The following is a 23,182-nucleotide window of genomic DNA, read 5'->3' on the forward strand; positions in this document are numbered from 1 at the left end:
TTTTTTGGGGGGGGGTTGCCAGAACGTTGCTTTAAGTTAAAATGGTGCCATGAATGTTTTTTTGGGGGGTTGCCAGAGCGTTGTTATAAAGTTGTAATGGTGTCATGAATGTTTTTTTGTTGTTGGGGGGGTTGCCAAAGCGTTGTTAGTTGTAATGGTTCGTTAAAGTTTTTCTTGGGGGGGGGTTGCCAGAGCGTTGTTATAAGGTTGTAATGGTGTCATGAATGTTTTTTTGGGGGGTTGCCAGAGCGTTGTTATAAAGTTGTAATGGTGTCATGAATGGTTTTTTTGTTGGGGGGGGTTGCCAGAGCGTTGTTAGTTGTAATGGTGTCGTAAATTTATTTTTTTTGGGGGGGTGGGGGTTAGCAGAGCGTTGATATAAAGATGTAATGGTGTCATGAATGTTTTTTGGGGGGGGTTGCCAGAGCGTTGTTATAAGGTTGTAATGGTGTCATGAATGTTTTTTTGGGGGGTTGCCAGAGCGTGGTTATAAGGTTGTACTGGTGTCATGAATGTTTTTTTGGGGGGGTTGCCAGAGCGTTGTTATAAAGTTGTAATGGTGTCATGAATGTTTTTTTGGGGGGGTTGCCAGAGCGTTGTTATAAAGTTGTAATGGTGTCATGAATGTTTTTTTGGGGGGGTTGCCAGAGCGTTGTTATAAGGTTGTAATGGTGTCGTGAATGTTTTTTTTGGGGTTGCCAGAGCGTTGTTATAAGGTTGTAATGGTGTCATGAATGTTTTTTGGGGGGGTTGCCAGAGCGTTGTTATAAAGTTGTAATGGTGTCATGTTTTTTTTGTTGGGGGGGTTGCCAGAGCATTGTTAGTTGTAATGGTGTCTTAAATGTTTTTGTTTTTTTTTTTGGGGGGGGGGCGGTTGCTATAAAGTTGTAATGGTGTCATGAATTGTTTTTTTTGGGGGGGGTGAGGGTTGGCAGAGCGTTGATATAAAGATGTAATGGTGTCATGAATGTTTTTTTGGGGGGGATTGCCAGAGCATTGTTATAAGGTTGTAATGGTGTCATGAATGTTTTTTTGGGGGGTTGCCAGAGCGTTGTTATAAGGTTGTAATGGTGTCATGAATGTTTTTTTGGGGGGGTTGCCAGAGCGTTGTTATAAAGTTGTAATGGTGTCATGAATGGGGTTTTTTTTGTTGGGGGGGTTGCCAAAGCGTTGTTAGTTGTAATGGTGTCGTTAAAGTTTTTTTTGAGGGGGTTGCCAGAGCGTTGTTATAAGGTTGTAATGGTGTCATGAATATTTTTTGGGGGGGTTGCCAGAGCGTTGTTATAAAGTTGTAATGGTGTCATGAATGTTTTTTTTGTTGGGGGGGTTGCCAGAGCATTGTTAGTTGTAATGGTGTCGTAAATGTTTTTTTTTTTGGGGGGGGGCGGTTGCTATAAAGTTGTAATGGTGTCATGAATTGTTTTTTTTGGGGGGGGGTGGGGGTTGGCAGACCGTTGATATAAAGATGTAATGGTGTCATGAATGTTTTTTGGGGGGGTTGCCAGAGCGTTGTTATAAAGTTGTAATGGTGTCATGAATGGTTTTTTTGTTGGGGGGGTTGCCAGAGCGTTGTTAGTTGTAATGGTGTCGTAAATTTATTTTTTTTGGGGGGGTGGGGGTTAGCAGAGCGTTGATATAAAGATGTAATGGTGTCATGAATGTTTTTTGGGGGGGGGGTTGCCAGAGCGTTGTTATAAGGTTGTAATGGTGTCGTAAATGGGTTTTTTTTGGGGGGGTGCTATAAAGTTGTAATGGTGTCATGAATTGTTTTTTTTGGGGGGGGGGGGTGGCAGAGCGTTGATATAAAGATGTAATGGTGTCATGAATGGTTTTTTGGGGGGTTGCCAGAGCGTTGTTATAAGGTTGTAATGGTGTCACGAATGTTTTTGTGCCAGAGCGTTGATACGAGGTTGGCATATGTTTTGGGTTGTTACCAGCTAGATTAAAGATTAAGTTAAAACAGGCCCCACTTCAAGTCATAGTGATCTTCTGGCCTTTAGATATTTCATTCTTTCAGTGTAAGGTTATTGGATTTTCTTATGATTAAGTATGAACAACAGTGACATGTATTTTGTTTCTGTGTCCTATGTAAAAGTTATTCTGGATAACCTTTAATAAGTAGTTCAAATTGATTTTGTATTGCTAAACATAGATGTAAATGAATTCACCTGTGAATCCCAGTTTAGTATATATTTAGGCAATCCTTTGCACACGAATCAGACATTTATGGAACGTTAGCAAATCCGTCCAGTTATCTTCAAACAACTGCCCACCTCAGCAGACGTTTTAATAGCACCTGTCAGTGAAAATGACAGGAAAATGTGTGACAACATGAGAAAGTAATGACGGATGGATGGAAAGAAGGACGAGGATTTGGAACAAATGGAAGCTCATAAAAAGGTACCAATAAGAGTTCAAACGTAATCCTGGCCCTGCCGTTTTTACGGCACCGCTTTCAGCTCCGCCCACACAGCATGTAGGCGTCTGTTAGACTCATAACCCCGCCCACCACAGCTGCTGTAAGTTGATAGACAGCCTGTTACCTCAACCCAACACACACACATCATTAAAGCTCAAAGGCACTCAGGACTACTTCTTTTCTCCTGTCCCTCAAACCAACACACTCTTTTTCACAGAGCTCTTGAAGGTTCAATCACTTTTACTGATCTAGCCACTTACAAATACACATTCATACCCTAAAAAACCAGACATTGGCTGAAGAGACATAGGGATCAAAGATTAGTTCACATACACACAGTCCTTCTGTAGGTAGGCAGAAGGTTGTGGTCAAAGATGTCTGGCGTAATGCATCTCCTCACGGCCGTTTCTTTCATCTTGAGTCTCAGCTCGGCCAACGCAGAATCAACCGGTGAGTACGAGAAGTAATATTTCATTTTAAAAGCAAGTTTTGATTGAACTTTTTTAAGTATAAGAACTTTAGTAGGATTCTTGCAACTTATTTGCTTTCTTCATTCGCCTCGTAAAATCTCACGTTGAGCTGTAAATGTCAACGCCTGATTTCTTCATCTCTCTCTCTCTCTCTTTTTAAGTGTCTTTGTTTCTCCTTCTCTGTATGCCACATTTTCATTTCTTTCCATTCCATTTGTTTCTTAATTTGTCTATGCTTGCAATGTGGATGTGTTTATCACAACACATCAGGGTTCAATTTCGTTGTGTTACTGGCGAAAGAGACAGATCTGTGTGTGTTAATGTTTGTTAATTCATGGCTACAGAAATCATAATGTCTTTTCTGAAAACAAACAGACAGGCTGGCCAATGCAACATTTATTTGAAGCTGTTTGTCAGTGCATGTTTAAACATTACGGTGACAAATAATAAATAAAACCCAAACACATATGTTGGCAATCAGATTCTGCATCTAAACATTTCAGCACATCATTTGTAAACCGGCTAATGCATTCGATCAAGAAAAAAAGCAGCCAAATTTGACTTCTTTTATCACAAAACGTCAGGAAGAAAAAGCGCACGTAATGTGAAACAAAGAGAAGATGGAATAGCGGTTTAGTGGCCTGGAATTGAAACTGTTTGCTCTTGTTGAGCTTCCTAGAATTTTTCCAACCAGAACCTTGGATTTTGAGAATATTTAGTTTTAGTTTTCGATTCTTTTACTGATTGCCGAGGCATGAAAATAAGTCTGGTCATCTCTTGCTGTTAAACTATAGGAAAGATGTCATTACGGTATTACTGTAATCGTTTTTATGCCGTAATATTTGCCTGCTCAGCCAATGGCAGGCCGCCATCACCATAACAACCCACATCTGTATTTGACATCCGATAGTGACATTTTCACCTGGTTTTCATGAAGTTTTCCACTTAAACCTTTAATGAAGATCCAATTCGATCCCTGTTAATGTCAATTTCGATTCCATCATCTATATCAGCCGTTACAGGAACGTGTTTCTGTTCAGAGCTCAAGATATTCATCAAGAGCTGTTACTTTGTTCTGAACCCAACAGAACAAACATTAAACATCATTCATGTCTTCGCTGCCACAAACACCAATATTACACCGTCCAAATGGACAGTCTAGCGGTTTACTTTTTTGAAACTTCACAGAGCTACAAAGTCTTAAACTCATATGCAACTGGCTACATGAACAGCGACAGTATTTACTGTCTAACAAAATGACATCAACCTAAAAAGACTTGGGCAACATTCCCAGCATGCATTAGCATAAAGAACAACTTTATATTTGTGAGCGGGATGCTTTGTGTTTGAATAACCCCTTGTATCACACTTATATAACCTTATATTAATGTTTCCTTTCGCAGTTTATAACCTCTTAACTTCGCCGGACTGTCTGCCAGATCTCCTGCACGGGGGTTTGGCAGAGCACGGAGTAACAGAGCTCTTTATTCTCACAACGTTCCGACTTCAACCCAGAACCGGAACATCCATATTCAGCCTATATAATCCGCGAGACAACAGCAAGTACTTTGAGTTTACCGTGATGGGAAAACTCAATAAAGGTATGAATGTTTTTGACAAGACTTTTTAGTGTAAAGGGAAGCTTTCTTCTGCATTTATAAATTGATTATAATGTAACCGGGAACAGGCGCCTATTATACAAAATCCACTTTTACAAGGTGTTTGGACATAAGTGTGTGTTTTGGCACACAACCACCCTACAATGGAAAAAATCCACCCACTCCTTTTTTATTCCCCATTAAAAACCAAAGCATTCTCATTAGACATGCTGTTTTGATTCTCTTATTAATGTGATGTCACACTGACAAAGCTCCGCCCACAGCCACTGACTGACAGTCTACAATCAGCAAGCTGTATGCTGTCCGCCCTGTCTCAATAGTGAGATACTATTGTCTCAGTCTGTATTAACAGGAATCAGATCTATTTTATTGCTCGCTTAAAGAGCATTTAAAGGTACAGGCACAAAAACAGCACATTTTTGTTCCCACCCCAATAAAGGCATTTTTAACATGCTAAATAAATGATCATTGAGGCATTTTTAAGATGAAATTTCACAGACATATTCTGGCATACTTATAATACACTGAAAAAACACTGTAAAAAAATGTTGTAGAAATTACAGTGTTATTGCAGCTGGTTGCCGGTAACTTACCATAGATTTAAATCAACCCAGTCTCACCCCATGGGGTCAATATTTGACGACACTTGACCATGCGTCAATATGTTGACATTTTTTGACGAACTGGGGACTTCAATACTATTAAGTCCGTTGCATTCTCTTTCCTATTTTCTTACCATTTTCTACCATTTTCGCGTCGGTTTAGGGTTAGATTTACATAATGACATCCCTACCCAAACCTTTCCCTAACCCCAATGCCAGGCGACAACTGTTTAATTTCACGTACCTAATAGTATTGAAGTCCCCAGTTCGTCAAAAAATGACGCGAAAGGTATACCCTCCGCGTCAACATATTGACGCATGGTCAAGTGTCGTCAAATATTGACGCCATGGGTGTGAGACAGTGTTATTTAAATTGATGTTACTTACTGGCAACATTTTGTTCAAAGTTAAATGAACATTAAACATTTACAAGTCTTTGTCTTTACAGAGTAACACTAAAATAACAGCATCCAGCAAAGGATTCTGGAAAACAAAATCTGAAGCAAAAAACTGAAAAAGGTTGATGATGATTTCTGGTTCCCAGAATGCTTTGCATGAGGCTATTATTTTATAGTTTTACTAAAGACTTGTTAATATTTAATATTTATTTAATTTAGAACAAACTCTAGCCAGTAAATAACATAAATTCAAATTTACAGTAAGTTACCGGCAGCCAGCTGCAAGTAACACTGTAATTTCTACAGATTTTTTTTTTACAGTGAATCTGCTGTAATTATTCAGCTGTTTGCCAGTAACTTCCTTTAGATTTAAATGTATGTTATTTACTGGCAACAGTGTGTTTAAAGTTAAATAAATCTTTACAGAATAAAGCTATAAAATAACAGCCTCATGCAAAGTATTCTGAGAACTCATTAACTTTTTTTCATTTTTTTCTTCAGATTTTGGTTCCCAGGATGCTTTGCATGAGGCTTTTATTTTATAGTTTTATTTTGTAACGATAAAGACTTGTTAATATTTATTGTTCATTTAACTTTTAACAAACTATTGCCAGCACTGTAAAACATTAGCTGTAATTATGCAGCTGGTTGCCAGTAACTTACTGTAGAAGATAAAGACTAAAAATGTTTCATGTTCATTTAACTTTGAACAAACTGTTGTCAAAAAATAACATAAATGTCAAATCTACAGTATGTTAGTGGCACCTAGTTGCCACTACCCAGTTATACTGTAATTTCTACACAAAAATCTAAATCTACAGTAATTTACTGTCAAACAGATGCAAGTAATACTGTAATTTCTACAGAAATTTCTAACAGAGTACATCTTGTAAAAGTGGGCATAATAGGTGCCCTTTAGGTAAATATGGTTTGTTTGTTTTTATTTCATGATAACTTTAATGATTTAAGTCAAATAAATGTGTTGTCAAAATGATTAACTAATTAAGCTGCAGTAATGCATTCATTTCACTTTATTTATATACTGTAAACTCTCAGAAAAAAATGGTACAAAAGCTGTCACAGATATGGTACCAATATGTAACTTTGAGGTATAATAAAGATAATTTAATGACAAGAGTGTAGAAATTAAATCAAACTTAAAATACGTTATTGAATATGTTGTAAATTAGTGTAAATATAAATAAAGATATAACAGTGAAACATTTTGGTTTAATATTTGGGTCAATGATGTGACGTTTATTATTTTGTGTCCGTATGGTTCAATTAAATGTAAAAAGGTAAAATGTCTAAATAAATTTGCAGATTACTTGCATACATTCTTTTTTTTTGAGGACCAAGTCTTAAGTTTCTTTTGTTTCATTTTGAAAGAATATTTGGGGGATAATTGCAAAAATGTCAATGTGGTGTATACCGGTCTGTGTCAATTGGTGTAACTAATATTTTTTAAATGAAAATATAAATATATTCAATTATACAACAGTTCTTTCTGGTTCTCGAATCTGATTGGCTAAGAGCTATACGATATTGTGCTGATAACAGCACTGTAACCGCTTCACCTTTCGTATTATTCCGCCACCTAGTGAATGGAGGTCCTAAGCAGGCTCATCTCTGAATGGAAAAACACAGACGCGCCGTTCAGTGGCGGCGCCAGGGAGGAGCTAGGTGGTGCTGTAGCTCCGGCTATAATATCAATAGCACCCGCCCAGCACCCCCAAGAAATGTCTGTCATTTTTCTATTTATATTTTAATGTCATGTTTGAATAGTGTTTTCGTGTTGTTAAAAAAGGGAGTTAAATAATAATTAAAAAATATATATTTAGCTAAAATAACATGACGCCAAAACATGTGATCTTCTTTGGCCAATGGGTGCAGCGCCCGGTGAACTTTTGACCTTAACGCACGGCAGTTTGTTTTTGATAGCGAGTTTAGAAATTAGCCAAGTAAAATACACCAAAATGGATACACCAAAAACTACCCGAGGAACAGCGGTGGACACACTAGGACCAGTAATCTGGCACTTTTGGCTATAAATACGGAGAGAACGAGGACCCTTGACTGCGTCAACATCATTGATGATGCTGTTTTGATGTGAAGACGTCTATGATAAGTGCTTGATTTTCCCCTCTGTTGGCTATTACAAATTGAATTAATTTGTTGTTTAAAGAACAAATCTTGGCTCTGCATTGTTACATCTATAGGGTGCCCATACGTGTCATTCTTCCCGGACGCGTCCTATCCAGGATTTCGGTGCGTCTTCCGGAAGTCGTATTTGTTGACCGCATACGCCATTCAGTTAAAAACATAAGAGATACAATCGTAGTTTCATTCTTACCTTAAAATGTAACGGTTGCTTTTCTGTAATAATAATAATAATCCTCTATGACGTATGCGGTCGACAAATACGACTTCCAGAAGATGCACCCGAAATCCTGGACAGGACGCATCCGGGTCCGGTAAGAATGGCACGTATGGTCACCCTATGATGCTCCAACAATAGAAACAATATTGCTGATTCATCACTAGTGTTGATAACTGCCTGTGTGATTTCGTGATCTGAGCATTTTAAGCCGAAGCGTGCACAGTGTCTGTTGCTGCGTTTGCAGCTCCGTTGTATTCAAGGCTAGACTGTGACAGATCTGTGAAATATTATTTTCAGAGGTTTACATTGGCAGGCTTATGTATGTTGTAACTATTGCCCTTGTGTTGAATACTTTTACATAGTCGTGGAACGAGTATAGGCTAGTTAATGCGGGCGTGTACGCGTGTATAAAGGGTGGTCCGATGCGACCTCCTTAATGAAATGCCCCAAAATGTAAAGCACCTTCTCTTAAGTGTTGAGCATCCCCATAGCTCCTGCATCAGAAAATCTCTGGAGCCGCCACTGGCGCCGTTTGAATCACTCTCCGTGTGTCTTATTAGTTTACTAGCTCATAAATCAGTCTGATCAGTCAAAGATCAGCGCTCTTGTATGTTACGTTAAAGTTAATGGGAGAAATGTCTTGTCACATCGTGTGGACGATTAACACTTGGAAAGAGGAATATAAACACTCGTTTTTTTCTGGAGCTATATCTTTTATCAGAACGCGAAAACACCGTGGAACTGCAGGTAAGCCCCGCAGCTTTTAAATGTGGACATTGATCATTTACTTTATCGTGACGTGACTATTAAAACATGTTATGAGATATCCCCACTGGTATATTTATAAGCAGCATGCAAAAACATATCTCTGACACTTATAAAACACCGTTTTGTATAGTACTGACAAGAACAAAGTTTAATAATAATAATCGAGTGCTCGTATCACGTTAAGAATAAATGAGAAAGCAATAGTAACGTTACACAAGTATAGTTTTATTAACTTTTACCTCGCGCCAAAACAATAACAAACACAAAAGACACTAAATATGAATAAAAAAACAAGTACTAGTTTGATCATGACACCAAATACTGCTGATTTGATCTCATTTTGACGATCATAAACAAACAAGGCCAACATGAGAGCCAGCGAATACCTTTCAGAGATGTAGCCCAGAGAGGGCGGTGGTCAGCGGGGCGAGTGAACACTGACGTCCGCTCATGCTTTGGTTCTCATACGTACCGAATCTCACTAAGCAAACGTTCAAACAGGCGCTATCTTTACTAATCGACTGCAGATTTAAATATAATACAGATACATTCTCGACTGAACTAATCTTAAAACTACACTTTGTGACCAAGAAACGGTAATATAAAGAAACGGCTTTTCCGTCCATTGAGTTGTTATGAGATTCAAAGCAGCCGAAAGTTTTACCTGTCATTCTGGCCGCCCTCAAATCCGTGGCGGAAGAAGTAGTTCTCAAACAAAGAGGCTTTTAAAATAACTCCGTTGTTGTTTTCTAGTTTTCGTTTTTCAAACGTGTGCCGTCGAACTGTTGTATAAAAGCAATATCGCTCTCGGAGTCGTGTGATATAGCTCGTGCCTCTGGCCTAATCACAGCCGTGATGATATAGAGCTATATCACACTCCTACTCGAGCGACACTGCTTAAATATAATCATCTAGTTTAGTGTAATATGATTTTTTACATACATTTTTACATAATTTTTTAAAAGATTATTTAGAAAACAGAGCAGTTTTCAGCATATGTCAGGACAAATATACTACAAAAACACATTAAAATATACATTTAGAAATAACTAACAAAAATATTATTTTAAAATGATTATGTTTACGTGCCATCACGGTGGATAAAATATTGAATATTTCTCATTCTTTGGTGCGATTGGTGGTTACACCATTTGACATTTTCAGGTCCATTCAGTCTTAACTTTCATAAAAATGGTGCAAATGTAATTTTTTATTGCATAAAACTAACATAAATATACTTTGTGCATTGAAATAAACCTGATGCATGCTTTTAAAACAAGTTTTTTTTAAAAGATTTTTGAATTTCTCATCTTGCCAAACTGTTTTTGTCACTGACCCATTTGTGTCTCTCTGTAGCTAGCTTACGATACCTTCGCAGAGATGGCAGGATGAGTACCGTCACCTTTAACAATCTAAAACTGGCCGACGGGGAGAAGCACCGCTTGCTCTTTCATTTGAAAGGACTAGAAGTGGGCGGGCCGGGGGCATTTCCACAGGGCCAGGGAGTGTTACCTGTGCCAGGTGTGGAGATACACCTGGACTGCAGACTGGTGGAGACCCTGAGAGATTTACCGGCTGTGTTTAATGGCCTAAACGATGACCAGGGAGTGGAGCTCAAAACTATGCAGGGGAAAGCGCAAGTATACAACGTTTATTAGTTACGCACGTGCTGTCGCTTTGCTTCACGTGCCCGTATAAACGGACCACTGTGGTTTCTGTGTTTTGATGGGCAAGAGGAGCTGGAGGAGCTTAAACTGGCATACGGCGATTCAGTGGAAAATGTTGCATCACTGCAGGATTGCCACACCCATCAGAGCGACTCCGTACAGACTTTAGGTAACAATTAAGTAAAAACTATAATAATGAAGACAATCACTACCAGTAGTAGTTCATCCAAGCCTGACAATGATAAATAACATTATTGGAAATGAGAAAGATTAGCCTAACACTTAGTATATTATTTAACAAGACAATTCGGTCATCGTATACTGGAATCAGTTTTGTGAAACACAAATAGAGATAAAAAAAGCAATTCACAGATGGTTCATTCAAAGATAGTTAGCATTAATTTTTTTGTATCCATCAGTGTGCGTGTTCCCTGATCGAACCCATGACCTTTGCTTTGCCAAATATTCTATCATTTGAGCTACAGGAACACAAATGCATTTTTAATGAGAGCACTCATCATTAGGCAAGGCAATGCTTGTTTATTATATGTTTTTTTATGTGTTTGTTTACTAAGGGCTAAACACTAAACAGCTTACGACCCAAATGCTGGAGCTGACAAAGGTCATAAATGAGCTAAAAGATGTTCTCATTCAGCAGGTAAAATAATCTTTCTTTAATACTCTTAATTTCCAATCTTTTATTTAGGCTAGTCCTTTAATTTGTTTATGTTTATGTGCACGCGTTTACAGGTGAAGGAGACGTCTTTTCTTAGAAACACAATCTCTGAGTGCCAGGCCTGTGGTAAGACAAGCCAAATTATAAAATGCATGTGCAATATTTTAAGATACAAACAACCCACATCAGTTTGTGATATAGTCATATCTAAATATTGGTGTTCATGGACATGGCTTTTCTCTTTTTATCACATTATTCAGCGCGACTTTTAATCTAATGTATTTCAATAGAAAGTTTACTATGCCTGAACCACATTTTTCTTTCTGCCATTTGGGAGCACACGCTGTATTGTTTCTTTTCCATTTGTAATTAATCATTAAAGGCCGGGTGCACGACTTTTGAGAAAGGCTTTGGAAAAGGGAGTCGGGCCAAGTACCAAAACACACTTTGTAGCCAATCAGCAGTAAGAGGCGTGTCTATGTGGTTCATGTAGGTTGTCTACAAACCGGAAGGTTGGTGGTTCAATCCCCGGCTCCACCGGACCAAGTGTCGAGGTGTCCAAGACACCTAACCCCAGCTGCTCCCGACGAGCTGGATGGCGCCTTGCATGGCTGACACCGCCGTCGGTGTATGAATGTGTGCGTGAATGGGTGAATGTGAGGCAAACTTGTAAAGCGCTTTGGATGGCCATAGGTCTGTTAAAAGCGCTATATAAATGCAGTCCATTTACCATTTACCATTTTACTAACCAACATCATTGCCCTACCCAGTCTCACAAGGTTTCGCAATATAGTCACGTTATTTTTTGTTTCTTTTTTTCGTGATATTATCACAAATTTCCGTGTTTTTCGTGATCGTAAAACGAATTCCTGTTTTTGTGTGATTATTACGTATTGGTTACTCATCTGCTTTTTCCTATTTTTAAACCATTGTTGCTTCGGTTTAGGGTTAGATTTGGTGCTTGCATTAGAATGTCCATTAATACATTGGTTTATACTACTTTTTCTGATTTATTTTTTAATATGTCGCCTGGCGTTAGGGTTCGATTTGGGTTTGAGTAGAGATGTCATTTTATGTAAATTTAACCCTAAACAGAAGCGACAATGGTAAAAAAATAGGACAGTACAGTTGAGTAACCAATACGTGATAATCACACAAAAACAGGAATTCGTTATACAATCATGAAAAAACACGGAAATTCACGAAAAAATTATTAAAAAATTATGTGACTATATAACGAAATTTCGTGAGACTGGGCTGCGTTGCCTGGGTTGCATATGTGTGGGGCAGGTCTATCAAAAGAAGGCGTGTTTGTTTGGGTGATTTCAAATGTCAACACTGGCTTTGAGAGATCGTCCACCCCGCCTTTAAAACTTCACTGCTTCCAAATGTTAAGGTTAGGCAGTCCCTCCAGAAAAACATGATTATGCGATCGCATGATTCAATGCATAATCAGCAAGGGGCTTGCATGATTTCATAATCCCTGCAGTTTTGTAGCAAAAATCACATATATCTTAGCAGAAAGTTACATTTTTTGCATTTACTTCACACAAGCGCAGCCATATCCCCCGTTTTCATGGGAACGTTATAAAGTGACGTGATTATGTGATATGAACATCATTGAAAAGCTGCAAAAGCTGCAAACAGTTTATCCCGCAGTTTTTGCTAATTTACGATATTTTTGCAAGTTTCTGCAATTTCATAGCATAAAACTGCATAAATATACCTCATATTCCATTGCATTTTTTAAGAAACATGCGGCAAAATCAAGAATTTTTGCCCGCAACAATCACAAAAAAACTGAGAGATGGAAGGACTGGTTAGGGTGTCATCGGTAGGTAAACAATAACGACTAGATTTATTGACTGTTACTACAGCAATTTTCACACTGATATTACGGAAATTATACGAAAAGTCTTTGTGTTCACACAGAAGCCTCTCTGCCAATTTACGGAAATTTCCTGCAGTGCTGCGTGAATGGGTTTTATGATTAACATGACAACTCAACGATCATTCTGAGTGATATGAAAGAAGCAAGAAATTCAGGTCCATGAAGAGATCAACAGTTTTTAATTTCGTGACTATGACACGGATGAGCCAAAAATAAACTCTAAAGCTTAAGCTGATTTTTAAAAAGGGTGCAAACATGATGTGTTTACTCACAAATACATCCAACCACCACATGCAGCTTATAATTGGTTCATTTCCAGGTTTGGGTGGAACAGATGAGCCGGTAACAAAACCAAAGTGCGTTCCTGGAGTGTGTTTCCGTGATGATATGTGCTTAGAAACAGAAGATGGGGTGGAGTGCGGACCATGCCCCGATGGTTACACAGGGGATGGATATAGCTGTGACGACGTTGATGAGGTACATTGATCACGTTTTTTATTTGTTAGAGTTTATAGTCATGAAAAAAACTATTTTCCTTGAGCTTAGCGGCTAACGCGAAATGTTATAAACTCACAAAACGTTCTGATATTTATCAAAATCTAATGCAGGCTTTGCCAAAAGGCTGCTTTTCAAGAACGGGGAAGATCTTGATTTAATAAATTAAAAATTGTGGGGAAATAAATAATGCATACATGCATTTTATGAAATTATATGGTTCCTTAAAAAAATTCCTACGAAATCCTGTATAAATTAATGAATGCCACTGAAAGCATTTGTGTATCTGTTGCAGTGCCAGTTTAATCCTTGTTTCCCTGGTGTGAGGTGTGTTAACATGGCCCCAGGGTTTCGCTGTGAAGCCTGCCCGCGTGGATTTACTGGCAAAGCAGTGGAAGGTGTAGGTGTGGCCTTTGCACAAACACATAAGCAGGTGTGTCATTGAGGGCTTAAAGGGATAGTTCACCCAAAAATGAAAATAATGTCATTAATGACTCACCCTCATGTCGTTCTAAACTCATAAGACCTCCGTTAATCTTCGGAACACAGTTTAAGATGTTTTAGATTTAGTCCGAGAGCTTGTGGACCCTTCATTGAAAATCTACGTATGGCATACTGTCCATGTCCAGAAAGATACTAAAAACAGCGTTAAAGTAGTCCATGTGACATCAGTGGGTCAGTTAGAATAGCAGCTAAAATACATTTTGGTCCAAAATAACAAAAATTATGACTTGATTCAGCATTGTCTTGTCTTCCGCCTCTGTTGTGAAGCCCGGCCGGCGAGCTCTGTCCGTGTCGTATTTGTAAACGGCGGGTTATGACTTAATATCCACGGTCCGTATTTTGTTGTTTTCACATCTGTGGCAAACGGCCGCGAAGTTGCTCGTGACCAAACAACATTGCGTTAGGCGGCGTCAAACGGAACCTGCGCGTTTGCACATTAGGCTTCACAGATGGTGTGCTAAGGATGTCGGCAAGTTGGCAATTAGATGGTAAACAACTTTGGTGAAGAAATGTGGATGTTAACTTCAGGTGTGCTCGACTTTTAAGCAACATGTGTGTGGAAACGTCCGTAAACAGTCTGGGGGAAACCGCGTCACCTGTATAAAAAACTTTCTGATTGGCCCGCCCGATCTGTCAGCGCGGTCTGACGTCATCTAAATGCCGGTAATGCTATATTTTTCGTTCACACACAGCGCTTACCGGCAAATTACCGTTAATCTTACAACCTGTCTTACTGGTAAATTGGGAGCACTGATTTACCGGAAAGGTTCTGTTCACACATGACATGTTAACTGCAATTTACCAGTAAATTACCAGTAAAGACTGTATGTGTGAAAGGGACTATAGACTTTCAATGAAGGGTCAACAAGCTCTCAGACTAAATCTAAAACATCTTAAACTGTGTTCCGAAGATGAATGGTCTTACGAGTTTGGAACGACATGAGGGTGAGTCATTAATGACATTATTTTCATTTTGGGGTGAACTATCCCTTTAAGGCTCTTTCATTTTACTCTTATTAACTTTTCCCAATGCAATGAATTGTGTTAAGCCATGTAGTTGATCTACCATCAAAACCACATTGTGTACTGGTTATGGTTTGCAACGCATGCATAATTTGGTGACATCAAGGAAGCTGATGATTTCCAGACAACTCAGATTACATACATTGCGTGATGATGATTGCCAATCCACACATATTCAATGTGACTTCAAATTCATCAAAATCAAATTTTTTTTATTGTCACAGAATGCAAGACGGCAGGTTTGGGGCGGTTCACATTTTGCGTCTCTTGTGCATGCAAATACGTTAAATTTGTAAAATAGAAACATGCAATGCAATAAGTGTGATGCTCAAAGCAACACACGGGTCTAGAGCACAAAAAGTATAAATCTCTTAATCTCTTATATACGTTTTGTTATAGGTGTGTGATGATATTGACGAGTGTAAAGGTCCAGATAATGGAGGCTGCACTGCCAATTCCATTTGTACGAACTCTGTGGTAAGAATTGGAATCTACACAATTATGCTAAGAGATCTTCTTGTATATGTCATGAACCATGTTAACATTTTGTTTGTTTGTAGGGATCGTATCAATGTGGCAGATGTAAGACCGGTTTCACAGGTGACCAGAACAAAGGTTGTAGGCCAGAGAAAAACTGCGGCAACCGCCTGAATAACCCTTGCGATCCCAACGCTCAGTGCAATGAGGAGAGAGATGGGACCATCACATGTCAGGTAGGCTACTTTTAAAGCACACGGTCACACAAACTGAAAGATAAAATATCATGCTGAAAGGTAAATGCAAAATGTGTTTGAATTAGTGTGGCATTGGGTGGGCTGGAAACGGTTTCCTTTGTGGAAAAGACACCGACATCGACGGCTACCCTGACGAGAAGCTGCGCTGCCGAGACCCAACCTGCAGAAAGGTAACTATAGCAACAATGCAGTCGATACCTACTTGATCTGGTGATACTCTCAAGGACAACTGATTTATATTGTGTCTTTACAACCAGGATAACTGTGTAAGCGTTCCAAACTCGGGACAAGAGGACGCAGATGGCGATGGTAAAGGTGATGCATGTGACCCAGATGCAGATGGGGATAAAATAATTAATGAGAAGGATAAACACACATAAATGGCATCACTGGTGGCATAGCTCAATCAATTTCTTTCATCTTGTGTTTCTATGGCTGGTCTCAAGTCAGAGAATAAAGAAATAACATGCTTTTGATGTGTATGGATTAGGATAACTGCTGGTTGACGCCAAATATAGATCAGAAGAACGAGGATAAAGACAGTCATGGAGACGCATGTGATAACTGCATCAGAGTGGATAACCCTGACCAGAGAGACACAGACTCAGATGGCCTCGGAGATGCATGTGACGACGACATGGATGGAGACGGTAACGGATTGCATACACAAACTAATTAATTCTGACAAAAGATTTCTCCTTTTGTCTTTCTGCTGCTGAGTCATCCCCATTTTTATGCCTTTTCTTAACGTTAGGGATAAGAAACATTCTGGATAACTGCCAGTTGGTGAAAAATCGTGATCAGCTGGATCGTGATGGGGATGGAGTGGGAGATGCATGCGATAGCTGTCCTGATATCCCAAATCCAAACCAGGTATTTTCAGTCAACATACAATCAAATTTCCCAAAAATTATTTCTTTCATAAAATAATGTTTGCATTCGATTTTCTTCCTAGTCTGATATTGACAATGACCTTGTTGGAGACTCTTGTGACACAAATCAAGACAGGTATGACACTACAAAAAATGACTCCCTATTCCATAAGTAAGAACCGACAAGTGATTCAGATTCATATATTTCTGTATGTAGAATGTAAACATAAATTCTGCCAGTGCAATAAGATTGTATCAGTAGTAAGTGTATATAAGTGTATGTCAGTTTTTTCCAACGCTATCTCATGGCAATTCATAAATATTTTTTGAGGTGGAGGTGAATTCGTATTCATTTGTACGACCACTAGGTTTTGCCCCTGTGCCATTAGGGTTAGGGGCACAGTTATGCTGCGTTTACACCAACCGCGTTTCAGGCGTCAAAATCGCGTCTCGCGCGCCTAGTTTGCCGCTTGAACATTTTGAATGCATTCGCGCGTGTAGACAAAGTAGACGGGCGGAAAAAGCAAGCATTTGAAGCGCTTCATAGGCAAAATCCGCTTCTTGTGGGAGGGGCAAGTGCTATGCGGTTGTCTGTTTGCAAGATGACTGATGTTGTGCATTTATCAAGAGAGTTACCGGTTTGTATTTGGTAACCTTACTATAGGGGGAAAATAAATGGCGCGGGTCGATAAACGTCACGTGACTCAAAAGTGAAATGTGTGTTACAACATACCAGGTTGCCCAATGTCCTCACTGTCACTCTTCCAAGCGAGGTACTTTTTATTCCTCTATAGAAATAAGAACTTGTGTCGTATAGCTTCGGGTGACTGCTTACGGACAATATCAAACGTTCCTTTAGGTTGAATGAGTGACTCCGGGCTGGGCTGCTGCCACAGCAGCAAGCAGGCTCCTGATTGGTTAACGCGGCTCGAAATTCCGCCAAAGTTCAAATTTTTCAACTCGGGCGTCAGCCGCAAATTCGCGTGAACCGCAAAATGCACAAAAGCACTATTCGCGTGTACCGCGCACAATGCTCAATTCGTGCCTGACGTGCGAATGAGGCGGAAACGCATCTTTCGCGTCGTGCCAAACGCCTCATCCGCCCCGCGGATGTCTTCACATTGACTTAACATTGAAATCACTCGCACTTCACGCCTCTACCGCAGTTGGTGTAAATGCAGCATTAGGGGTGAGGTTATGTGTTCAGAGTATCACGTGTGTGGCTCATCATGTCAAAATATGGGTTCGGTGCATCATGGGAACCCATGTGCATCATGCATCATTTCAAAATACATGCCTGCTGCACATGATTTGAAAGGGTTTATAATAAAAGAGACGCTCACAATCACAAAATATTTGAAAGACACTAACTTAACACTAAACTCTGATTATCTCATTAACATGAGATTAGGCGAGCATCTGACAAATGCCAGCGTCTCTTTTATCATAAACCCCTTTGATGCATCTGCAGCAGGCTCGTATTTTGCCATGACGCGTGATGCACATAGGTTCACATGACCAGTGTTGGGGTAACGCATTACAAGTAACACGCATTACGTAATAATATTACTTTTCTGAAGTAACGAATTACTTTATAAATGTACACATGAATATTTGAGATACTTTTTAAAAAAAGTAATGCGAGTTACTTTTCAGTTCAATTAATTCAATTTAAAAATAAAATAATGTACTGAATTAAACTGAACATATTAACATAGAATTACGCACTCTGTGCGCCTGAGCGGAAACAGTTTGAGTCAGAAACGAAGATGGCAGGCCAGAGCTTGACATTTTTGCGATCATAAAGAACACCTGCAAAGCCTGAAAGAGATCAAGTCTCAGCCTAGTAAGAAAAAGTAACTTAAAAGTAACGTAAGCATTACTTTCCATGCAAAGTAACTAAGTAACGCAATTAGTTACTTTTTGGGGAGAAACATAATATTGAAATGCATTACTTTTAAAAGTAACTTTCCCCAACACTGCACATGACGCATCAAACACATATTTTGACGTGACAAGCCACACACGACGGGCTCCACGCATTGACAAGCTTTGCATCGTGCACCCTCGAAAAAGAAGTCACCCCTGCCGCCACTGCTTGTGAGATCAGCTGTTTTTCATACATCATCAATTTGATAAGAATAATTAGCAGACAAAAAACTTAATGTACTGAGATTTTCAAATCCTTTGTTATATAATATCTTGCATCCCTAAGTGATGGTGATGGTCACCAAGACAGCAAGGACAACTGCCCGTTGGTAATAAACAGCTCCCAGTTAGACTCAGATAAAGACGGACTGGGAGACGAATGTGACGAGGATGATGATAACGATGGCATTCCTGACACGCTGCCTCCCGGACCTGACAACTGTCGACTGGTGCCCAACCCTGACCAGATGGACGACAATGATGAGTACTTACCATAAAAGCCTTTGAACTTTGGTTCTTAACAAATTATTCTAAGCCGTACACAGACAATGTAACGTTTAATCTACTCCCCTGGGAACTTTGTGAAGACGTCCTTGAAACGTAAGGAATTAGGAGAAGTTTTCTGCCGTTGACATTACAGATATCTTGTTCGTTTCTCCACTATCCAGATGATGGAGTGGGTGATATATGCGAATCAGACTTTGACCAGGACAAAGTGATTGACAGGATTGATAACTGCCCTGAAAATGCAGAGATCACATTGACAGACTTCAGAGCCTATCAGACAGTCGTATTGGACCCAGAAGGTGATGCTCAGATTGATCCCAACTGGGTGGTTCTGAACCAGGTAACGGATCATTATCCGACAAAATCCCGTTTGTGATGTACTGATAATTCTGACAAACTCTTTGTCTTTCTCTCAAGGGAATGGAGATTGTCCAGACTATGAACAGTGACCCAGGCCTTGCTGTTGGTGAGAGGCTTATTTTTTAACCACATGAGTTATATACTAACATGATCTATTTCTAAAAAACAATGTCACACTGCTCTCCGATGATCAGGCTACACCGCATTCAGCGGCGTCGATTTCGAGGGTACGTTCCACGTGAATACCGTGACTGATGACGACTACGCCGGCTTCATCTTCGGATACCAGGACTCCTCCAGTTTTTACGTGGTGATGTGGAAGCAAACCGAGCAGACGTACTGGCAGGCCACACCTTTTAGAGCCGTGGCTGAACCTGGCATTCAGCTAAAGGTCCGTTACCTGAATTTCAAGATATTTGAAGTTCTTGAAAGTCTTGCATGAAAGTAACAAAGTGTCTTTATCTCAATCCCAGGCAGTGAAATCTAAATCTGGACCAGGTGAGCATTTGAGAAACTCTCTCTGGCACACCGGCGACACGAATGATCAGGTGCGTCTGCTGTGGAAAGATCCAAGAAATGTTGGCTGGAAAGATAAAGTATCATACCGCTGGTATCTTCAGCACCGCCCACAGGTCGGATACATCAGGTGAGCAAAACAAAACTCAACCAACTAATCGGTGACACACAACAAATCCCATCAGTTGGTCATTCCTTATGAGGCCGGTTCATCAGGACATAAAGGGTGATGCTCAGACTGACCCCAACTGGGTGTTTCCTTGTGTTGGGCGATATGCACCATTTTGAGATCGTCCTATCGTCAGCCTGTAAGATCGTCGATACACAGTAGTATCGGGGGCGGGGTAGAAGTTTACTCATTTATTTATTTGTTTATTTTTGACTCATTTATGACAAGTCACTTGATTGGTGGACAAAAAAGAAGCAAGGGCAACACTGTCATGACCACAACCTTCTTAAAACTGATGCCATTAATCCGAGCGCATCATTAAATTCCTGCGTGCCGGGAACGGGAATAACACACTCTGGTTTTAACCCTCTGCACACCAACAATCTCTCTAGTGCAAGGAAATGTCAGAGCCGCGCGTATTACAAGCTCATCTATGAGGAAGAGTCCGAATCATACGCATTACAAGTTCAGGTAGTAGGTGGTGTCCATGCCGCCACATTCAGGTCCGAGCAAGAGTCCAAGACCCGTGCATTGAGTCTTTGTGCGTGCGAGAAGAAATATGTGCATGTTACAACCTGTCACGCACAAAGCAAAGCCCAAAAACCCTCTCATGCAAGGAAAAGCATGCAATGCCCATGTTAATGTGAAACTATGATGGTAATAATAACCATCACCAACTATCGTCATAAAAGACACCTATTGGCGAAATGTCTGACGATCGTCTATACACGATACTATCGTCTAAAGGCACAACCCTAGAGTTTCCAACTCATCGCCAAATCATCACTAATGAACCATTATGTGTGTTTAAAGGGTGCGTTTCTATGAGGGGTCAGAGCTGGTTGCTGACTCTGGGGTGACAATTGATACCACAATGAGAGGTGGAAGATTGGGTGTCTTCTGCTTCTCTCAGGAGAATATCATCTGGTCCAACCTGAAGTACCGCTGTAATGGTAAGAAGCACCACTGCATATCCATCCATTATATTATTACAAAAACATCTATGCAATATGATACACATATGATTCATCACATCATGATATCATAAATGATATGAGTAAGAAAATGAGTAAGAAAGATCCACTGTGTCTGCTTTACTTTTGACTAGTGCTAATCATAGATACAAACTGCTGCTTCATTACTAGAACTGTTAAAAATGATATCAATATTCATTAAAGGATCTAAAGTTAATAATTGTAGCGATATATGATTGTATCGACCCAGCCTTAAAGGAAAACACCACCGTTTTCCAATATTTTACTATGTACTTACCTCAACTTAGACGAATTAATACATGTCTTTATTTTTTTAATGCGTGCATTTAATATTTGTACAGCACGTTGTGAATGTGTTAGCATTTAGCCTAGCCCCATTCATTCCATAGGATCCAAACAGCCACCAAACACTTCCATGTTTTCCCTATTTAAAGACATGAGTAGTTTCATAAGTAAGTATGGTGGCACAAAATAAAACGTAATTTTTTAAGCGGATAAAAAACAAGCTGCAAACTAAGTGCTCTTCCACCATACAATAATGTTCTCATTTTTTATCCGCTTAAAAATTGCACATTTTGTTTTGTGCCACCCTACTTACTCTTATAACTACTCATGCAACAGTCTTTAAATAGGGAAAACATGGAAGTTGGTGGCTTTTAATTTCATCCCTTTTTGGATCCTATGGAATGAATGGGGCTAGGCTAAATGCTAACACATTCACGACGCCCTGTACAAAGATTAAGTGTACGCGTTGATAAAAGATAGGTATGTATACATTTGGCTAAGTTCAGGTAAGAACATAGTAAAATATTGAAAAACGGTGGTGTTTTCCTTTAACGCACACATGAATGCAAACATAAACGTACCCCATTATATTTCTTTACAGACACCATTCCAGAGGATTTCCAGGAGTTCAGTACATTACAAGGCGTGGACCCATTGTAAACACTTGAGTGTGTGTGTATATACTCGCACCATTACACACATACATGTGTGTTTCTAAAAGTGTAAAACACAGCTTTGCACAATGTGTGTGTAAAATTGGGATATGTGTATACACAATGTGTATGCCTTTTTTAATCCACTTTTTTACTGGGTCCAAAATAAACTAGTTCATTTAACATTTAGATAACATATGGATAGTATCTTCTGTTATCGGTTACAGTTACCTAGAATGCTGGTAGATTTGCATCAAACGCACTGTACTGTTAAGACAATATTTACAAATAAGGAAAAAGTTATCATGATAAAAAGGAAAAATCTAAACCTGCTGTCTCACATTCTGTTTGACAATAAAAATAAAATGTTGATGACTTTGACAAAGATTCGTATGTTCTGTGGCCCTGCGACAATACATCTGTTTAAACCAGTCTGCTTTGGATACCCAAGACATATACCTTCACATCAGGAGCAGGTCTATAATACCTGAGAATGCTGTCTAGATAGGCAGCTCACTACACTCTTAAAAATAAGGGCGCACTCACATTATCCCAACCAAACCGCGCCCGAGCACGTTTGAGTCTCTCATAGCCTGGTTGGTTTAACTAGTGTGATCGCTCTGTACCGTCCGTGGGCGGTTTTTGTTAAATCACATCTGCAGGCCGGCCCGGACGTGGTTCACTTGGTCTCAGGCGCCGAACGCGCAAGTGTGATTGCAAATCGCGCCAGAACGCGTTCAAAAGAAGAGACGTCAATTGCACAACCACTCACCTTTATATGCCTTCGTAAAAACCTTATACTGTACGCAGCATGATTACGTGAATGTCTGAGATACACACACGACAGATCAACTTAGCAATAGGATAGGCATGTGAGAGGGCAAGGTGTCATCGCGCACCAAAGGACCCAGATTTGCGATTTTACATTTCCTTTGGTGTTTAAGTGTGTATTAGTACATGTTAACGATATGCAAAGGTACAAATCCCAAAGTAAACGATGACGTCACGCGAGTTATCGTTTCCAACTTAAATTTAAAAAAATATTTAAAACTTAAATTTTTCTTGGACTACAACAAACACATGGATCGTAGGCTACAATTTACTTCCTCTGCCTGTTGATGTGGACACTATCATATCATAACTCCGCCCGCTTCTGACTCACAGCCTGTAAGTAGTCAATGTTTTCATATTTAAAGTATTTACTACTGACTAAACCATTACAGTGCATTCACACGGGCGTAAGCGTTAAC

The 23,182-nt window shown here is 39.6% G+C and overlaps 2 protein-coding genes across 3 annotated transcripts in view; one reads left to right on the forward strand and one right to left on the reverse strand.

Moving 5' to 3' along the window:
• haus1 (HAUS augmin-like complex, subunit 1) overlaps window positions 1-23,182 on the reverse strand; it is a 54,843-nt gene that overhangs the window by 27,816 nt on the left and 3,845 nt on the right. The gene's annotated exons all lie outside the window — the stretch shown is intronic.
• Window positions 2,287-22,319, forward strand: thbs4b (thrombospondin 4b). Its single transcript, XM_073871564.1, has 22 exons — window positions 2,287-2,869; window positions 4,293-4,490; window positions 10,013-10,292; window positions 10,386-10,492; window positions 10,899-10,981; window positions 11,074-11,125; window positions 13,210-13,367; window positions 13,681-13,818; window positions 15,312-15,389; window positions 15,473-15,625; window positions 15,712-15,816; window positions 15,904-16,009; window positions 16,135-16,296; window positions 16,401-16,519; window positions 16,602-16,654; window positions 18,734-18,926; window positions 19,115-19,294; window positions 19,372-19,420; window positions 19,509-19,705; window positions 19,788-19,960; window positions 20,813-20,952; window positions 21,881-22,319. Exons 1-22 carry the CDS (start codon window positions 2,794-2,796, stop codon window positions 21,937-21,939), a joined length of 2,859 nt encoding a protein of 952 aa, XP_073727665.1. The 5' UTR covers window positions 2,287-2,793; the 3' UTR covers window positions 21,940-22,319.

Source organism: Misgurnus anguillicaudatus, chromosome 9 (assembly GCF_027580225.2).
Source record: "Misgurnus anguillicaudatus chromosome 9, ASM2758022v2, whole genome shotgun sequence".
In the NCBI taxonomy this organism is placed as follows: domain Eukaryota; kingdom Metazoa; phylum Chordata; class Actinopteri; order Cypriniformes; family Cobitidae; genus Misgurnus; species Misgurnus anguillicaudatus.